The sequence below is a fragment of the Cygnus olor genome, chromosome 4 (assembly GCF_009769625.2).
Source record: "Cygnus olor isolate bCygOlo1 chromosome 4, bCygOlo1.pri.v2, whole genome shotgun sequence".
NCBI classification, from domain to species: domain Eukaryota; kingdom Metazoa; phylum Chordata; class Aves; order Anseriformes; family Anatidae; genus Cygnus; species Cygnus olor.
The window spans coordinates 70,005,009-70,026,270 of NC_049172.1; the positions used below are offsets into that span (position 1 = coordinate 70,005,009).

The following is a 21,262-nucleotide window of genomic DNA, read 5'->3' on the forward strand; positions in this document are numbered from 1 at the left end:
TGCTATGCTGTGTACCTGACTTCAGAAAAATGCTTTGATCAGGCATCAGCTGTCTAGTTTAAATGTACAATTAAATAGTTCAAGTAAATATTTGCGTTAACTAGCAAATAAGATGATACCTTGGAGATGAGGTCCTGTTGTCATAGCAAAGGGATGAACAACAAAATGGAGCTCCTGGAAAGCTGTTCTTAACTCTAGCCCAGTGCAAAGTTGTCTGAGATAAAATACAATTTGCAGGTAAAAAAGTCAAGTAGTAGATATTGTTTCCTTCTGTATTAAACTTTGTTTTGCTAAGTGAAAAGCAACTTGCTGACTGTTTATTGACAAATCTGTGGTAACAAAATTAGTACTTTTGACTTTAAACTGTGAAACTTTGAAGACCTTATTTCCTAGCCCAAGCTTTTTGGTGTCTCAATTGTAACACCCGTTATGAAACATAAGCCTAGGTAGTTTTTAGTTAGGTTTTTCAGAGTTGTGATACTGGTATGACCACTGCATCCACCTCAACTTCTTTTAATTACAGCAGGTTCAAGATATTTAAACAAAATGAGTCAGTGTCTTTGAAATGACCTTTACATCAATCTTTACATTAGCCTAATGCTAGCTTTTTTTCAGCTGCCTTCACACAGCTTTGGGAAGACAGCAAAGACTTTTTCAGTTCTTCAGATGCAACAGTTCTGGCTTGTTCCAACTGCATGCTAAGCAGCTACCATTGGGGTTAATGTGGCAAGCTTGTTGACTTCAAGTGCCTGAGTACTGAAGTGCTCAAATTATATATAGAAACTGATAAACAGATCTAAACTAAGACCTGATTTCAACATTTTGTTAAATGTAGCTAAAACATTTTAGGGCTAATGTTCTTGCAAGTTCACTTAAATCATTTTGCATCAAAAATTTTCTTCTGAGCATTACAAAGAGGGAGCATGTCAGAAGGAAAATCTGCAGAATACTTCAGAAGCTGGGGAAGAATATTTAATTTTTTGCAACTTTTTGGTAGTTGTCTTATCTAGGACTATTGTTTCCACCTGCGTGAACGTTGGTTGACTCAAAATCACAGAATATCCTGAGTTTGGAGGGATCCATAGGGATCATAGAGTTCAACACCTATACTTGTGTTTAATTGCATTGTGCTTAACTGTTGCAAGGTACACAGGACAATTTGATAAAGGATATCTTGAGACTGTCAAATGGCTTTTTCTTGTAGGAGAGCAACACCCTCAACTTTTATTTTAGAAACAGGTCTAACGTTCCTTCACACAAATGACTTTGCGGTATTGCCAGAAGAAACCTGGTCTTTAAAAATGTCCTTTTTCCAGAAGGATACTGTGAGTTTGACAACTATTTTAAGTGGGCAAGTTGTAGCGAGGCCTTGATATACAAATTAGTTGAGGCTTGCCTATGTAGCACAGTTACCAAGTAGGGAAGGCTGTGAATTTTTAAGTCTAATGACTTGTAAAATAGCTTTGAATGCACACTTGTCTCTTAATGCTTTTTTCCCATTTGACTGTCATGATCAGTTCTTCTCAAAGTGCCAACACTTGGTAATGGCCATTTTCCTTTTAAAAATTTGAGAAGTAGCATATCTTAGTATCACAGGGGTTGCAAAAGGGGCATTCTTGGTTACATCAGTAGAAGGTTTGAACGTGGAGCACCTCTAGCACAAAGGTTGGTCTGTTTTCATGATGCAGTGAGATAAAATGTTGAGTAAATCTTTGAGGACTGTTGAAAATAGGTAACTTTCAGTTTTTGCGGTACATCACTGCTCTGGGTGGTGCTACCTATAGTTTTCCTTGACTAGAAATACTGCAGTGTTGAAACCTTCCACATAATTGTGTTGGCTATTGTGCAAGAAAATGTTTGTAGTTTAGGATGGCTTTCTCAGTGTTTGTTTCTCTATGATAAAATTAAAAAAAAGTCTAGAAAAACTTAGAAGTATTCATTGCATCTGTGAAGTATTGGTTTTGGATAATATGCACTCATTTCTCAAACTATACAACTATGAACCTCCAAAATATATCAATTATTAAGACTTTGGGACTACCTCTTCTTAACAGGGCAGTGTCGTAATTGGATGTGCGTATTTCTAGACCTAAACTTGGGAAGTCTGAATCCTCTTGTAAGGCATGGAAGGACATAATGTTAGGAAATGAGAAGGATGAACTAGGGAGGTTTTTCCTCTTCCTTATTTATCGATGTAGATTGATCGGAGATGTGTAATGTGGGAGGTAGAGAAAATGCTGTCTCAAACCTGCATGCCCCTTGCTGCAGGGTAGAGAAAGCTTAATGCCTTCAGGTTTTCATCAGTTGCCTTTGTCAGCTCAAAAGATTTGCTTTTAGTGTATTTCCATAAGCTTGTAGCTTATTTCCGTAAGGCCCTGATGTTCTTGCATGGGATTCAGTGTAGTGGAACTACCACCTACTGTACACCTTTGGCATAAGGGGAGTGAGGAGTGGTAGATCTCACTTCAGTAGATACTTTGGTACCCATCAGTACTGGGGCACAACTCAGTGTCCCCTTGCCTGAATGCTGGAGCACTTCCCTGAAACTTGTACCTGCTGTGGGTTGTGGTTGTTCTCTTTTCTCCCTTCTTTGCTCTTCCTGGGTAAAGAAGATGATAGAGATAGCAGGGACATCCAGCACCACACTCGTGAATTGTTGTAGCTTCCAACCTGCTAAAGAAGCAGGTGAAGTTCTGCAGAAGTCCTTTCCTTCTGGAAAAGGCCCTTGTAGATTCCAGGTATTCTTCAGGCTAAGTTGTTGATACAGTACAAAGCTTCCTCTTAGTCGTTGGGTTATATTAACTGTATCAGCTTTCAGTTCTGTTTTTACATTGATCAGTATGCTCTTTAGCTGTCTTGTAAACTAAAGCATGTTAACTGTAAGTAACCGAAGAGCTTTGCAATCTTTGCAGTATTTGAACAGGAATACTGTTGGATAAACTGTTTAGCTGGAGGAATAAAAATTAAGAACTTTAGGTAGTATTGTGCAAACTGAAAAAATCTGTGTTAAAACTTGTCCTTTTAGAAGGATGTACATTATAAGGATGTTTAGATATAAATAGTAGGTTAAAAATAAGTGATAGGAACTAGTGTTACAATTGATGAGTAGTAGTATGAAAGATCTTAAATAAGATCTTACAAAGAATATGACAGGTGCCTTGTGGCTTAACTGTCATGTCCTATTACGTACAGTTTCAAGGTTACTCTTAACTGCTATGGTGTTTGGAGTGGCAGATCTCACGTGCTTGAAGCATAGTCAACACAGCCTCACTGGTGATTCATTAGTGCACAACAATAAAATCAAACCAGAAGCAGACATTTCTGATGTTCTGAGTCTTTAAAAACCTTAATGTGATTTTTTTCTTTCCTTCCTTTCAGCTTTTAAGTACAGTTTACTTCTGCATAGAAGCTTGCCGCAGCAGGTTTTCTTGAGAATGTCCTTGATCATACAGATACTTACCTGAATCAAAATACGGGCTTCAAGATTGCAGTGACTTGTATAGTGCTGGAAGTGCTCAGTGCATGGTGTTCATTGTGTTAAATATTTTAAATATATATTACTTGGATAGGGTAGCCCTTGTAACTTGTGCATATATTATTATAGAACCGGAAATTGCTTGAAGTTTAAATTCTCTAGGCTTTTAAAAATTGCATATCCCAGAGCAAAAACATTGTTTTTTTGGCCTTGCAAGGCTCATGTAGTTGGCATAGGAGGATGTGTTTTCAGGGCATGCAAGCCCTCAGTTGGATTGGTAAACTGATCTTAAGCTTGTTAAATTTAATACCTAGTACGTGTGGGGTCAAGTGAGTAGGAATGGGTTAATGGGATTTAATGATACAGAAATGCTTAGTTTTGCAGTGGAATGTCTAACTTCCAGATTCACCTCAAATTATAACTAAAGAATATGTATGCTTTCTGTTTTTTTAAAAAATACTATCTTCTACTTTTCATATTTTCAAATAACTGAATTTGTTCTGCTTCCTCTCACAGGGAGAGGAGATACCTCCTGTAGAGTTCAAGCAACTGTGTGAAGAAGTAAAAAAATTTTCCATCTTCTCTCTTACTGAGCCCAAGCTACTTTAACTACAGAAAGTATAGACCCTAGGTAGTTATGTAGCAATTAATGATCTTAAGTGGCTTAACTCAACTAGAAAACTTAATTGATCCCCATCTTTTGAGGAACTATTAAATTTTTCTTGGAGTTCCAAACTACTTGGTTGCTGCCTTATCCCTGGAGAAAAAGTTTTCCTAATTCAGGTTAGCTTACTTCTTCACCGTGGTATTTGAGGAAGAGTTTTCTTCCTGGAAGAGTGGTCAGCAGAAAGAATTCAATTTTAAAATTAGAAAGGCAGAACTGAACTGTTCAAGCCAACAGGGTACCTGGATGTGAAGTGTAATGGTTTTGTTGCAACTTGTAGTGAGGCAGGTTGACTGTAAAGCAATTTTAATAAATTTCAAGGTAGATTTAGATCTAGTAAGAAGAATCTTGTACTCTCAAATGTTTGGGGAGGGAGAGAAATCTTATGTAAACAAGATACTTGCAATACCTAAACTATGCATCCACTTAAATCTCAACAACTAAAGACTTTGCATCCCACCTTCAGCTTGAGAGAAGTATAGCACAGACTTGTTCAAGGGGCCTCCAACATTTGTAATGGGCATAAACCAGCGTGTTCTCGAAAAATAAACCAGTTGTAGGACATGGGAAGCTACTGGAAACTCTCAAGGAGATTTGCGTGCATACCATTTTCCTAGCAGAAGTATTTTATCAAGGGGGATATCACTGCAATTAGGAGTTGCATTAATTTGTTCAGTGTTAAGTAATCTTTTAGGCTAGATTTGAAACTAAGTTAGGATGAATATATCAAGAGATAGTGGTTTGTGGCTGTTTAAAGAGTATTATACATGTTATGTAACTTCTGTACCTTTTTCCCTCTATGCTCAGCGGTTGGAGTCCTTGACATGGAAGCATATTGCTGAATGGTGATCATAGTGAAGACTGAAGTAATAACTGTTCAAAATGCAAGTGGGATAACAAGCTTCAAGTTTTTTTTAAAAAGCACACTTCTATAAAATCCTTTAAGTCACGTTTTTTTGGCTAATGCTACTTTGGTGCATTTGGAACATTATTTTTAAAATCAGGTTGAATTCAGACTTTGCTCACAGATTAATAGCTACTTAACCAGGATAAACTGCAAATCTCCTAGTGGCTTCTGAAATTTTCCAAGATGTGGTCTGGTATGGTGGTAACCAGTTGTAGATCACCTTAACATAAACTTGCTCTGTAAGGATATTATTGTCTGAGAAAGGGTTTCATTGCGGGAGCTGTGGATCACAACTGTTTAGACCCCTTCCTTCCAGGCACCAGGGTGGAGGGGAAGATTCCCTGGGTGGACTAGGACAGAAAATGGAGTTTGTGTAGAATATTCTGACTTGACAGTGTTCTTTTTACTGGCGTCGGGCCATCTCTCAAGTATGGACTTGAGAGTTAATCGCAAAGTCCTTTCTGATAACTGTTTTTTAAGGGCAGATAACTTTCCTTTCCATTGGCCATGTGGCTTGAAAGGGAGGGGTGGATGGGCAGTTTCAAACAAGCCCTGTTCTGGCTTTTTTCTATCACATTTACCATTTGCTTTCTGAGACTCTGAGTTAGAGGCTCTGTCATGTCTTACTGCATAATCATATGAAACATGTGCATGCTAGCTAATAAGGTATAAACTCTGTAAAAGTAGTACTGTACATCCTACTTCCAAATGTGGGTAAAGTGCACGGTTATATAAAAGATAGACATTGAGTGCAAACAAGTGAGTGTCCTTGCCCACATGAAAGTTGAATGCTTTGGTACAATGCTTGCAGCAAGTTGCATTTTGAAGACTTCCAGACCCTTCGACTACATTCCTGGTTCATCACCAGCATTAATTTGTTCTCATGTTGTAACATATTTGCAGGTTATGCAACAGCCTTAGGGAATTGAACTACAAGTTGTGAGCTTAGTTTTTACTCTCAAACATACTTGGCAATAGCTCTTAAATTTACTGCGACAGTTACTGTATGTGTTGGCTTTTGTCCATGTGCTTTATATGGCCACTGAAAGTACTGCAGACTTTGATTCTTTCCTTTGAACAGTTTTTATTGAACTCCTCTCAGTTGAGGCAGGCTGTCCTTTGAGATGCGTCCTGTCAAAATGGCTCAGGCCTGGAGCTCTTCCCCTGGAGAGGCCAAGGCCGCTCCTGGAACATGGTGGGCAGCTGCCACCGGACTTTGTCCAGCAGATGGGACACTGTGGTCACTGCTGGGGTGTGTGGAGATGCTTCTCACCAGGAGCATGCTTCAGCATCCTGGCAGTGGCCTACTCTGGATCATGTACCCATATAGGCCTTCTGTCAGGCAGCTTGTGGTACTTGCTGCTGTAAGTGCTGAGCCCCATTTTCTCCGCTGAAATAAAGTAGTAGGGTGAAAGGAAGCATCCCAAGGGCTATCAGTTGGACAGTATTTTTTTTACTTTCACACTCCAAAACTGTCATATAATGTCAGTGTTAAATTGAATGCTCAAAAGGTGTTTCAGAGTCCACAGAACTTCATTGGAACCTGCTAAAATAGCTGTGCATTTGTCCATTATGCATGTGTGGAATTTAGTTTTGACCTGTGTTACGTGCTGGGGCTTATTCTTGCTTTTGCTGCATCTCTTCCATTTACTAGGAATGCCAGACTTGTGCTGCAAGCCCTAGTAAACCAGCTTGTAACCCTTACTGCCCTTTACAAAGGGTAAGGGCTACACGAGCTCATATTTTAATGAATCTTCTGCCTTGCTCTACAGTAAAGTTTCTTAATCTAATAATCTAACTTAATAGTGAAGCCTTCCAATAATTGTGCTACTGTTTAAGCTAACAAACAAACTTTGTTGAGGCAAGAGGGTGAGATGAATGCGTTGCTTCTATCAAGTGTGTTTCTGAGAACTTAATCAGTATGCAAGGATCCAAAGCCTTGCTTCACTCAGAATTCGAGGAACCAGCAGCCCCTCCACTCTGTCCCTCTTGTCATGCTGCGGAGGCCACCAGTGTCATGTCCCACACTCAGCAGAATATAAATGTGAGTTTGAGGTCTGGGGGAGCTTTTGTACTGGGTGGCAGCTGCAGCTTCAAACACCTCATCTTACAGAGGCAAGGTGCTGGCAGCAGCTGCTTACACTTCATGTTTCCCTCTCTAACAGTGGCCTGGCTGAATGTACTTGTGACAAAATATCTGTGGGTTTAATGAGGGTGAAACTTGGCAACTGTGGCCCAGAAAAGCAGTGCAGGGAGTGTGAATGTTTCAGATGGCTTAATGCAGTTAATGATCAGCTGTTTCTTTCTAGATAGTAATGTCCTTTCTCTGAAAAGCATTTCCCATAAAAAAAAATCTGCTCAGTTTTGTAACTGAAGACAGCGTGTACTGTTGCATCAGCTTGACTCTCCTTAGTCAGCAAATTTTACTTCCAAAATCGTGATTAGGAGGTTTGCTGCACAACAAATATTCAGTGTGATCCTTACTTGTGCTTTGGTGTAGGCTTTGTGGATCCTTTTAAATGGGTAAGGAGGAGGGAACTGGGGAAAAGTATGCTCTTGCCTAAACAAGGGAGCAAACTAGAAAAACAGATGGTGCTAAAAATAGTTTATTACCAGGGACTAAATATGGCTCAGTGACTTTTTTCCTTATAAATAATGCAGCTATAAATCCTGCTAGATATCAATAAGTATTGAATTAACTCCAAACTGCTGAGTGTTACAGAACCCTTTGGCAGCTTTCCAAGCGTGGTGTTGCCCTTCATTCATAGGATCAACATTAATTTCTTAACGGGGAAACCTGAAGAATTCATCCTCTTTGAATGGAAAACATAGACACAGGGAGCTTGAATGAGTAGCTACAGGCAAAGGCATCCCCTTGCAATGGAAGGGGAGCTGTGCTTGATGAGTTCCTGCTAGGTCACAGCCAGGATGAATCTCCTCCTTTCTTTTCCACAATGCATGAACAATCAAAGGCTTGTTTTTTATCTATTGTTGCTATGGAGGGCATCCATTTAAAGTTCAAATTCCAGCAGGCTTGGGAAGAAGGAAAGGAGCTGTAGGAGTAGGCTGGGCTGGGAGATGATAGTCAAGCATCACGCAAGCTGAAGACAAGCCAGCACTTTGTCCTGTGACAGGAGAGACCAGGCTGGGGGTACTTGGATTTGAATGGGTGCTGGGAGGTTTTTTTTTTTTTGGAGTAGTGAATGAAATGCTGCGGAGGTAGCAGGCGCGGAGAGCATCTGGCGTCTCGCTTTCTTTGCGCCGGCAGAGTGGGTCACAATGTGAAATTAGGCCTGAAACGATGTTTAATGAAGTGAGCCCTTGTGCTGGAGGTTCCCTGTGCTCTGACAGCGAGGCACTATAAGCCTTAAGGATAGCGAAGGGAGGGAAATCTCATTAAGGATAAAGGTTTTTTCCCACTCTTTTGTAACTGGCATTCTGTAACAAATGCCTGAAAAATAAGCTGTTCAGAGCCCAGAGCTGTTCAGTACTGTGTTGCTTTTCATCAGATGTGCAACTAGCTTTGCATGTTTACAGGGCTTCTTGAGCCATACGCTAATAAGAGGAGGAGGCAGCTTAATATCTGCAGTGGATTTACTTTTCCTTTCTGGCAAGTTCCCGTATGTGCAAGTAAGTGTTCATTGTTGAAAGAGCTAATGAGTACCAGACCAGCTGCATTTGACATTATGAGCAAAGGGGCCATCTATTAACTCACAAGCTAGGTTTCAGCCAGCTGTGGGTATTTTCTTTTTTAATTATTACTTAGCCTGTCATAAAATTGGATTATGCTAAAATTATTGGTGATGTTGTTTGGAATACAATACAATATTGAGTTAAGAGCTGTGGTTCAGTGTTGTATATAGTGTACCTATAGTTAATGTGCCTGAGCTGCACCAGAGGGTTTAAAGAGGTGAGAGCACTTTTCTCAAGTTTTACCATCTGGTTTTGGCAGGTGGCAGGGGATTAGGTTTGTTTCTTGCTCTAAATTGCAAGAGATGGTGGCTATCAGAAGAGTTTAGTAGTGTTTCATCAATGATATTGTGACTTTCCTCCATCTGGAGGTGGGGGGAAATCCCAATGTTACTGTTTAACTTATTAGAGAGTAAATTATACCTTGGAGTATAACTCAAGGTAATTCTGGGAAAGGGGGTCCTCTTAATTCTCGGTATTTTTTTTGTGATATCGTAATCAGAATAAATTACTGCATCTTTATAATGAAAGATTTTGTAACAAAAGAATTCCTTTCATTCTGAAACTAGGCTTTGGACTTTCATATACTGAATATTAACTGTTGTGAAACTTGATGGTAGGGCAGATGTGCTTCCCTTGCTCTTGACAGTCACTTTCTGACTTGGTGCACCATCTTCTGAAAGACTTTAAACAAATTGTTTTACCTTAAGTTTTTCTCTACAGAGGTCTGTTAAAATGACTTTAGAAAGTCTTAAGTTTAACTGTCATTTTGTCTTTCATTACTCTTGCATTATATCAATCAGTTCATGCTGCATCTATGTACTGATATGTAAGTTGTGATAAAAACAAAGCAGATGTCTCATGCGTGTGAAAATGAATTGAGTTTGTATCAACTAATGATGCCAGTTTGTTCTTCCATTGGATTTTTAAGATATGAAATATATTGACTTGTTCTCTTTTTCAAGTATATGCAGACCAAAAAGAGTTTTTATAGTATTAAATGTAAATTTCTATAGGAGTACAGTTGTAAACAGGTGCTTTCTGAGCAAGTGATCTGGGAAGTGATTGCTTGGTGTTAGCTGCAGATAGTTGGTCTATTCAGATACTTGAAAGTACACAGTTCTTTACATGCTGATGACGACACGTGCTTCTGCAATAAAACTTAAGTATCACCAGAAATTGAGTTTTAAATAAGATTTCTGACCAGTTTCCTGATTTCAGTTTTCGCTATAGTAGTGACTATGTGACTGAAACTTAAGGCTGTTACAGTACTCTAAGGAGCTTAGAAGTTGTGGTAGTATAAATAATTTCCAATCTCTTAAAACAAAGTGTGAGTAATATTTGAACGCGTAGCTTTTTCATGCAAATGCTGATTGTATTAGAAAATAGAGGGAAAAACTGAAGTTGGCCGTACTGTAAGAAGTTGAGCTCAGTTTTAGTGTTACCACAGTGCTTTAAGACTGAGTATTGACTCTCTTGCATGCAAGTTGCTTAGGCTTTGCTTGTCTTCTGACTTGGTACAATATATTTTAAAACACATTTTATTGTTTTTCAGTGCAGCTGAAGGATAAAGGACCATGTAAATAGTTTTCTGACTTGACTTAAAAACCAACAAAGCAAACAAAACCACAAATGCACACTATTGAGCATCCAGTGTTGAAGTGTTGTGCTTCCAGATTTGGTTCTTGAGCCAATAAACGGACTTGTCTAAACTGTATGTATTTTTAACCAAACCCGAGTTTTAGCACAAGTTGACTCAGTATTGAAAACCTGTAATGGACTTGCTGCTTGATGTCAAGAACGCTTCTTGAGCCACACAGTTACAAAATGCTCAAAATGTTCCAAAATCAGATGCTAAGCAAAAAAAAAATACAGTATATTTATTAGAGATTGAAGGTGAACAGTGTTAATTGTGTTCTTTCTAAGCAAACAGGTTGTGTTCAACTTAACTTGTCCCTGGAAGTAATTAGTGGTCAGAGTCCACCTACAGTTTGCATTAATGTTCCTGCAAGAATTTATTGTTAAATTGTGGTGTTTGCATTGAGTTGAACAAAAGATTCCTAATGGCACTTGTACTTTGTCTGCACGCGTTTATACCCACGTGTTCCTGCGTGCAGTCGCTTAACGAGATCTCAAGGCTTTGTTTTGGACGAGTATTTCTGTAGTGGAAAATTGATCGGAGGAAGGGGGAACTGTTCCCAAGCTGAGACTGTTTGCCTTCTCTCCCACCCCCCTTCCCTGGCAGAAGTGAGCTTTATGGCCCAATTATAGAATCCCTTAAAATGCTAGTTATGATGGAGTGCCAGCATAACCCAATAATATAGGTGAGGCTGACATCTGTCAGTAACTAATGAGGGCAGCCTTAGAATGAGGGTTCGGAGTTTACCTCTAATTTTTTATAAATTTGACCCATCGTATCAACTTAAATACTTGACTTGAGGATGAAAAACGAATGCACTGGAACACTGAGAGAAGGTGGTACATGGATGTACTCAAAATCAACGCATGTGATTTGGTTGTGAAAGTAATTGTTTGCAGCTCATAGCGGAGTCATGCAGGAATAAGACCTTGGCTGAAGTGCTCAGGAATAGAAGTTCTCTATAAAAATAGATGACACAAATGGCAGGAAATGAAGCCAATATGGTCATGTTTTGAAGCCACGAGGGTCAAATCCTGTCCTGTGGTGCATAATCGGTTGACTTAAACCCTGTTACTTGAGAACACTTCGGCACTGTAAAGTGAATTTCAAAACGTGACCGAGCAGTTGTGCTTCCACAAACCAGCACTTCCTCTTCTTGTTAGGATCCATCTAGCTAGAATATGTATGCCCAGTAAAATCCCGGGTTTTGGAGGGAATTGCTTGTTTCAGAGCTGATGGTAGCCATGCAAGTCTTAATTTCTCTGCCAGAGGGACCAATGCTTTGGAAGGCTTTGGCTGCCACAAGTGGTCTTTTGTTTTTCAGGTCCTGAATGCTGCAATACCTAGAGGCAATACTGCAAGCAGTTGTCCTCTGTTAGGCAGTGTACTTGTTCCAAATGTTGGTATGTCCCTTACCACTACAACAGTGAGGTGTATCGATTGTTGTCTATCTGAAGAGATGTGTGTCTAGCTCATGCTAATGATGTGCATGCTTCCTTTTTCCCAGTTTAAATTGCAGAACACTAGATGCATCTTTCAAAAATCTGTGTACTAATTGGACATTATTGCTAATAATGTGAAAGAATGCCTTCGTAGAGATTTAGTTTTAACAACAAAGATGGTAATGTGCACTATAAATTGCTTCTTGTTTCCAGAGCTCATATTTCTTTTCTGAAAGGTAGAAGTTTCTGAACTGGAAAAGGTGGAACAACCTTGGCAAAACATGAATCGGCTCCGTTGGGGAGAGCACGTGGTTCCATTGTTTCCCTCTGTGCCATTTTATGACCAAACCAGATGTGTTCATCATCCTCGTATGAACACAAACTTCAGCTGTTCCTTCATCCCACCACACTCACTAATGTACTTGATGCAAACTTGCCAGCCTGAAGCCTCTCCTGCTTGTGCAGCTCAAGCAGTTTTTAGCCCAGTTCCACGTTGTCCAGCTCTTCAGCTCATCTGTGAGGTGGATAAATCCCCTGTGCATATTTGAGATGTATATAGGGTCAAACAGGGAGCAGGAAAATAACTAGACAAAATGCAAAGGCAGTCACTTTGGTGCTGTGAGAGACTCCAGGCTGCAGCTGCTGCCCCTGCAAGATGAGAGCTAGAACCCTTTTCTCTGCCTGCTCTTCCTGCTACTTCAGTAGCCTTTTGAGTCTTGCATGTGCTGGGGCTTTTCCCTCTGAGGAAACCTCTGTTCTAATGCATCAGTGCATTTCAGATGACCACTGCTGTATCTAGCAGTTGTCTTGTTTGGCTTTATCTCCCTTCTCCCTGGCCAAAGCCTTGCACTGTATTATTCAGCTGAACAAAGCAAATGTTGTCATGTTCTACTTCATCTGACACTATATTGATTATTGGCCAATTTATAACAGTTAAACCCCACTGTATGAGCCTCTTCTGTGTTAGCTAATGGAATAATTCATAGCATCTGTAGGTATTTATTCTTACTGGTCTGGTACTAAGAGCAGTTGAAACTTCTTTAATTACAAGCAGGTGAAATAGGTAGGCCTGATGTTTGTAGAATGTACTCCCCCATTCCCATAATAAAAGACTGTGTGATTTATACTTATTGAAACAGCAAAGGCGAAAGGTTGCAGTTCACAAATCCACAGACTTGGAAAATGTAAGATGCCAACATCTTAATTAAAATTCCATACTGTAAACTTTTAAAAATGTAGTTTAATGTTGGCCTGGGTTTTACATAAGGGGAAAATCGCTATATACATTGACCCCCTTCATGCTAACATTGCCATTGAATCACTTTCTTGACTGTATTACGTTAAGTATTGCATCAACTCACTTAGCTTCTAATTTGTCTTTAAAATAGTAATAAATGTTGACCTCTGTGATGACTGGTGCTGGACTTGTGGAAACTGCAAAACCCTTCTACCTGAGCTTCTTTTCAGTGTCTATTAGCTCTGCTAACCTGTCCCTATCAGACCTAAATTTAATTTGGATAAAGATAATGTAAAATGGCAGTAGTGTTTTAAATCCAGTGTAGGGAAAACACCTTCAGACTGATATACTCAAACTATTCTTTAATCTGCTTAAATGGCTTAGCTTGTCACTTAATGATGAAAATTAATTGAGCACATGTGCTTCCTCCCCCTGCTTCCCAGTCTGTCCATTTTGTAGACCTTTAACTACCCCAGTAGTTTCAAGTGAGTTCTTTCATGTGATGAATAGCCTCGTATCCTTGTGTATGTGAGTGTAATTAGACAAACTCAGCATTTCAGAAAAATATTTCTATTTCATTGGGACATATTTCTTCAACTAATAGTACAAAATAAAAAGGCCAAATTAAATCACAAGTTCTTACAGCTCATAAACAAACTTTACAAGGATACTGTGGCACAACTTAGAATAAGCATAAAAAAATCTAGGCCAATAAATAGATCAGCTTTCATGGTAGACCACACCAGAAAGCAGAATGTTTAAATCTAGAACAGTCTGGCTAGTGGAAGATGAAAGCCTATTACTTCATGATCCTGTTTAGCATCTGATGTGAAATGAGTTGATGTCAGTTTACTTCTCTTCCTGGGCACGTATATCTAAAAAAAATTAAAATTACCTTTTGAAGATACAGCAGAGACAAAGTACTGAACAACTTTCATATTGCTGTGTCAGCTTGTATTGATTCTTAGCTAGGTCCCTTGCTTTTGCAAAGAGGACTTACCTTCCTTGACTACAAAAAGCTCCTTTTTTTTTACAGTGACTTCTAATTTGAACAGGGATTTTTTTCCCAGTCACCTTTGTTTTTAACTTGTATGGACTTAACTAACTTCAGCCTCTTAAAGTTATCTCTGAACAAAATGCTCAGAGCTGTGCAAGGCAAGAGTCATGGTTAAACCATAAGCGGTTTATTTTACAGTAAGGTTTATTGTTAGTAAGAGAAGTGGTGTTTATGTAACCATTTCATTTAATGTGTAGTACAAATGAAGGGGTTAAGACAGATTTCTTAATCTACAAAATCCAGTGGTTTGCAATAAACACTGTACATGTCTCCACCCTGAGAAATACTAATACAATTAATTGGATGCATGAACTGAAAACGCATTTTATAGGAAGGGTCACCTGTTTGTGATGGGAGGTGATGTCAGGTGAGGTATGTTCAGGAGGCAGCTTTCAGCAGGATTCAACATAGTGTTTAAGACCACTATGTTGTGACAGTTTGCATAATTTCAAGTTTTTAAGTCTCCAACTTAGCTTCATAAATCAAATCTCTTAAATGTAATGAATTTGTAGCATGGTTGGACTTGGTTACAGCTTAGCCTCAGCAATAATGTTGCTGGGATGTTGGGGATAACGTTGGGGATAAGGTACTGAGATGCTAATGTGTCATGCTGTATGTCGTGCTTCTGAGTTGCCAACAGTGGAGGAGGCGTTTGATTTAGAGCCACTCTGACCAAGCTGTAGGAAAAGCAAGTCCAGAAAGTAAAATAAGGACCTGTGGAGCCTTCAAAGAGGTGTGCAGCCTGCTTAACTTCCCCATCTTCATCAGCTGGCTAAGTATAGGGAAGCAACAGAAAAAGCTGTGTTGCACCTTGCTCAGGCTTCTTCAGTGTTTTACCCTTGGATCCGTTGCTGATATTCCAGGGTTTCCTCATCATGAGGACCTATGTTACCCACATTTTTCATCTCCCTGGTGGAGAACTTAACAGTGAAGAAACCCTGTGTGCCAGTATGTCTTAAAAAAGCATCTCCATGTTGTGCAGTCATAGGCAGGAGTCTCAGGATGGGACAGAAGGTGAGCCAGGTAACTCGTTAATGTGATGAATTCCCTCTCCCTAAACCTGTGGCTTCAGGGAGCTGCTATTGCTGTTGTGATGCCTGCTGAGAGGCAGCAGGGTGGGCTCAGGGCTTCTGGGCTTCCTCTGCTCTCCTCTTGGTGCCAGCTGCTGCAGCTGCACCTCCTGGGAGCAGCTGTGTCCTGCACCCTATTCAAACCGAGGGGGGAACGGGTGGGCTTGGGGTGTGAGGGGGGGGGGGGGCGTGGGGAAGAAGCATGAGAACTGCTGCTCCCATTATGCCCTAGGTCTTAATGACTGCAAATGACTTGGTTTTCCCTCGACCGCTGTAGCGAATGCTCTAATTTTGTTAGTAAAACAAAACCCAACCTTTTTATTGCTTTTTATATTTGGAAGGTGATGTATTATCACTTTCTGAACTTGAGGTTTAGTAAAGAGTACAGACATTAGCTTCCTTTCAAGCTACTCTGGGCCTTTCTTGTTTGCTTTGTATGGCAAGGGTCTAGAGAGATTTCTTTTATTTCCCTCCCTGCCATTGTTTTTGGTACAAAGTTTTTTTCTTAATATTCAGATATTTTATCGCCTCCCTTCTTTTAAAACCGAGTTTCTTTTTTTCCCTTTTTCCCCCCATTGCACAAAAGAATACTTTTAGCTGATTGAGTTCTATCCATTGCCAACTGCGGACTCTTTTGTCTTGTTAGCCCAGCATCCTTTATAGAAGGAGGACCATTGAGCAAGTCCTCGCTGGCTCCCCGCAGAGCACAATTGTGCATGAAAGGTGTAGTACTGTACCAGTGTAACATGTCAAGCTGCAGCTCAGAGGGCTTGAATGCATTGAGACTTCTACCTTTTTGCTTTGTGAAAGGAGTGGGATTGTGCTGCGAGATAATAAATCCACCTATTTTTAGTTCGGTGCGGTTGTGACAAGTGGGTGAACAAAGACCCAGTTGAATGCACTTGCTGTTGTGTTGAAACCAGCTAAAAGTTCCCATTCAAGTGGTTTCAGCGCAGCGCAGCTAACAGGCAATTTTCCATTTATGTACACAAACCTTCTAGAAAGACAGCTGTGTGGTTGGATTAATTTCTAGCAGTAAATTGAATAAAAGATATTTTGAAGGGGGACTCGGAATTCCTTGCTAAAACACTGAAAGCAGATCTTTGAAAGCTTTCCTTTATTTGATGCCTTTCCTTCCCAGTGTCTACTGTAAGATTTAAAGGACTAGAAATATTGTCCCCTGTGCGGAGATGCACAACAGGAAATATATTCTTTTTTTCAGAGCAATGAGATAAGATTAGAATATCCTTTAACACTTTCTACTTCAAAATATGCTGGTTTGCTTTTAAGTAAATATGAGAAGTTCACACCTCTTAGTCATAAAAAGGAGCTCAAATGTTTGTGCTTGCATAAGCTGTAAGTGAGCTATGTGGAAATGTGTTCTGAAAACAGCAGTGTGTTACAAAACTGTTTTGGTATATAAAACAGGGAAAAGAAACGTAGTTGTATAAAGCCTTTTGCTTATGCAAGGTTATCAGTTTTGTTACATGTGAAATAGGATGTGGGTTTTGATAAAGGCTAACGAAGACTTCAGTGAATTCCTCCTGGTGGAACTGTGGTCAGTCTTTTTTCCCCTGAAGGTTGATCTTTGGATGCGATTCCTGGAATTGCATAAACCAGCTCCTTAAATGAAGTCTTGTTTCTGTCTGCCCAAGCACAGTTACCCCTCAGATCCTTCTGGCTTTAAACCTATGACTTGCTAACTAGTGATCTACTGCATATTATAAGGTACCGCTCTTCCTTAAAGAGCTTTGGTGTACCCTATAGGCATAACAAACCTCTGGGCAGTAATGAAGAGCATAGCATGGCAGTGTTTGCATTTGGTGCAGGCTTGGGGAATACTGCTGCAGTGTCCTAGCTATGGAGAGGCTCCAGTGATGGTGAACCACCTCCCTTACCAGTTGTTTGTTCCTCAGCCTGGCTGGGCTGTGAATTCCAGAACTCAAGTGTTGCTTTTCACCATTATCCCAGTTTTCCCTCAAATAATCTTTCTATGTAGACTGGATGTAGGGATATATTGATAGTCATATACAGGCAAGGCAGGCCAATGTCTTTAGATTTCCTCTGAGTTCATGAAGTTTTGTTTAAAAGCCACTGAACAGATCTGGTAAGCTGCTCATGTGGCTGCTAATGTGCACTGGTGGAGTAGAAAGATTTTCCGGTGCTCTGGAAAAGCATCTGGTTCATAACACATCATGAGTGTTGCAGTGTTCCTATTTCATACAAATATATTAACAAATATAAAATACTTAAGAAATGACAAACTGAGGGGGGAAGTTGAAAATGGGCGTGAACAGTTAATTTTGTTCCCTGTGGATCTGGCTGTAATAAACAATCACCGTGTGCATGCGAGACTGGAGTCGCTTAACCAGTACGATATCGAGAGCCCCCACAACATGATTCTCCGGGCTCTTACTGCTTTAGAAAGAAGCCCTTTTTGGCTATTTCTGCTCACTGTGTGCATTCAAGAGGCAGAATTTAGAAGTTATGCACAGACTAAAATCCAGCTTCTGCTTTCTGTATGGCCTTGTTAATTGCTGCCTTTGGATTCTCATCGGGCATCCATTTCGGTTGCATGAGGAGCTTAGGCACTTTGTTCCTGTATCTGAGGGGCAGAGGTAGCACACTTACTGAGGTTTTCTCTTCTAAGTCTAGGTGAGCACCCCCTTTGTTTTTTAATATACTCCTCATTTAAACAGGTCTCAAATTCCTGAGCTTGTCTCACTTTCGGGTACCACTTGAACAAATTAAGCCGTCTCTGGAGCAAGACGTTTCCAGCAGGAGCTTGGCTTCCTCCTGTTTTGAGGTTACCGAAATGTGCCAGCTGCCTTGTTGCAAGCTCTCATGTCTCCGAGGTGAGGCCAGGGAGCTCATTATCTGCACATTTGGGAACTTTGAGAAATTAACTGTTGGCTAGGCTGCGGTGCAACTGTTTGACCTAAATGCTTATGTTACCAACTGCTATGCTCTGGATTTGCTGGAGAGTTAATATATCAGATCGGATGTTTGTTGATCCTTATTTAGTTGAGTAAAGGTAGGTTTTTGGGCTTTCTTGTATAAATAATGGAACTGCTAATTTTCGTCGCTAACTGGAATCTGCATTGGCAAAACATCTGTGCAAAACCAGACTGTTTATTAAGTAAATGCCTTTCTTCCTTTTCTTCATGTTCCACATTGTTTCCAGCGTAATTTTAAACAAGTATGCCTTTCTAAACTTGTGTACATACCCTTAACCCATTCAAGAACTTAGAGAATTTATTCTGCTCCTCCTGTACAGTCATTGCTAATTTATTCATGTTTTTTCACTTGCAGACTTTAAAAATTCCAAAAGTCTTTGCTCCCTTGATTATGAAGATGACGATGATGACACACAAATGAAGACAATTGTGTCATCCCCATGTGACTCAAATGATCTTATGAACATCATCACCCCTGGTTCCAGTCCGATGAAAGAACAGCTGGATGAAGTAAGGCATCATGGGTCATGCCAAGGTAGCTTCAAAACAAGGGATTATAAGAAAGCAGCTGCAGTATGTGAAAGTGATGAGGACACAAGTGATTGTGAGAGCACTGAAGAGGGCATCTTTCCTCTGGACTGTGGGGACTTGGACCTAGAGCAGATTGAAAACAACTGAGACTCAAAGTTGTGTGCTAGAATCAGAGTTTTTCTAAATTAAAATGATAGAGGATTACCTTTGCCATGCATAATCCATGTCCCTGAATCTCTGTATTGCCTATCTTGGGCCTGTGTTAGAAATGTTTCAGGTGGGGGAAAAACGTGAACCATTGTTACCTGTTTAGTCTATTGATCAATATGTGGATGACAACAACAATAAAAAAGTAGGAGGTTAAATGTTATTTTGAACATTAAGGAATAATTTTGATTATAAAATTTCCTAACAGATATTTTGCATTTTTATGGCTTTTACAGTTCTGGAGAAAAAGCATCTCTATTTTGAAATGAATTTTCAGAAGGGCATTCTATAAAACTAAATCTGTCTACAGTGATTCTGGTGCGGGTATATGTTGCTTTTGTTAAAGAGCTTAATGTGAAGAGTGAATTACATAATGAAATTGGTAATAAACCTTCAGACAGAACTCTTAAATACCTGGTTGACAACTGGTCCAAACACTTAACTGCCATCTTTGACAGCGTCTGGTTTAAAAAAAATTTCATAACATGTACAAATGTTCTTTTCATACATTCAGGACTTTTTGATCAAAATATGGTAGTAACCTTAAAGGTTAACATTTTCCATGATTTTACTACTTGAATTGTTTTCTAGCCTGAAGCAATGCTAATTTAGGTGGGATAAAACTGCAAGTAGCTGCCCACCTACTTGGTCATTATGTTTTCTGTGGTTCAAAAGAATGTACAACAAGAGCACTTGAACTTTTAGACAGGGACTTTGTAATGATCAATTCCCCAGGAGGTGATCCCTTCAGCAATACTAGAAGGAAAATAGTCCTTGAATTAAATAAAATGACATTTTGCTTTGCACTTGTGTCTGTTTATGAATTTTACTTGAGGAAAATGTATAGTCTGGGGCATATTCTGCAATGTGGTATTTATGCGCAGAGCTGGGTGGAGGACAGACTTCTGGTCATCTGAAAAGGAAGTGAAGTCAGGTTAGTCTGGGGAGCTGGGGAATAATTCGTGCTGGATCCCTGAAGTCTGTGATTACATACACCATAATCATCTCTAATGTAATAGTATATTCATTGCAGGCTATTGCAACACACTGTTAGTTCAGATGGAATAGGGATTTTCCTCTTCAAGGAGTAAATTAATCTCAAAACGGAGTTTTTAAATTGGATAGAAATGGAGAGGCTTAGATTATGGCATTTTGGTGCATTGTGTTGGTCTGCTAGAATGAGCCAGCTCCCTATGGTAACTTGTACCATAAAACCAAAATACAGCAACATTCCAAGTCACCGAACAGAGTGTGTTTATGTGAGAAAAGAATATCTTGAGGCTGAGCAAGGTGTGTCCCAGGCTCCAGCCTTGTGATTAGGTCAGCCTTAGGTCATAAAAAGAATTGGCTTGTAATTACTGAACCAGCTTGTATAACTTATTATCTATACACAATTTTAAAAGCTTGGATAACCAGTAAGAACCTCTGAATGTTTTTCTTGCTTTTATGACTCCTATTGCATGTACCACAAAGAGCAGCAGTGGTCTGTGATACCAATGCTGGTATACATGCATACGAAGGTGCAAGAACACTGAAAAGATGTGTTAGGTTCTTGATGCGTTAATATACGTTGCGTGGGAGATGGTGAAGCTGCTCACTGCAGCAGCACAAAATCGTTCTCCTTTTTCTAGCAGAGTAAAGGAGATTGTACTGGAGCAAAGCCTTCAGTTCCTTCAGAAGCTCCTGTTAAGCGTGCATCCCACAGGTATTTGCTCCTCTGTAGCAGAGAGCATTCAGGTGGTGCTGTATATTCATGCACAAGCTATCAGAAATGACTACATGCAACTGAAAATCACTGGTTTTTGCACTCTGAAGATCAGGTTTCAAGAAGTGCTGAATAAGGTACAGCTGTTTTTCCTTGTGGATAGGTGGAAATGCACTGCAGTGTGATCTGTCATCTTGGGTAATGGGGCTACCAAGCTCCTTTCCTTGGCTGCAATTACTAGTTGCAGAGCTACACTTCTTTCAATTTTTCTTAATTGAGCAATAGAGGTAAGTAAAATTGAATCAGCTTTAAAGCAGGATTGTAGGGAAGGCCAATTGTACGACTGGGATCACTTAAAAGCCAATTTGCCTGTTTGAACAGTTAAAACTGTAATGGCATAGAATGAGAAAACCAGCGTGGCAATCCGTTTGGCTCTTCCTCCAAGGAAGACAAGCTCTCCTGGAAGAAGTAAAAGAAGAAAATACCTCAAAGGGCATGAATAAAAGGAGGTAAGATGTACTTTGTCAAGGGGGGGGGTAAAGCTTTAGCAGGAACTGCAGCTGTTAAGAAGACAGTGATAAAGCAAAGGCAAGAATAGAGCAGATAATATTCTAGCTCTGAATTATGGTCTGGCTGAGATCTAAAATTCACTTCTCCAGCCTCAAAGGCAGGGCTCTGCAG

At 39.9% G+C, this 21,262-nt stretch overlaps 1 protein-coding gene across 5 annotated transcripts in view; it reads left to right on the forward strand.

The window, feature by feature from the left end:
* FAM53A (family with sequence similarity 53 member A) overlaps window positions 1-19,682 on the forward strand; it is a 69,703-nt gene extending 50,021 nt beyond the window's left edge. For all 5 annotated transcript variants that reach the window (XM_040555366.1, XM_040555362.1, XM_040555365.1 and 2 more), the window contains exon 5: window positions 18,494-19,682. In XM_040555366.1, coding sequence (XP_040411300.1) covers window positions 18,494-18,559 — 66 coding nt within the window. In that variant the 3' untranslated portion in view covers window positions 18,560-19,682. The remainder of the gene's footprint in view (window positions 1-18,493) is intronic.
* Window positions 19,683-21,262: the final 1,580 nt, after the last annotated feature.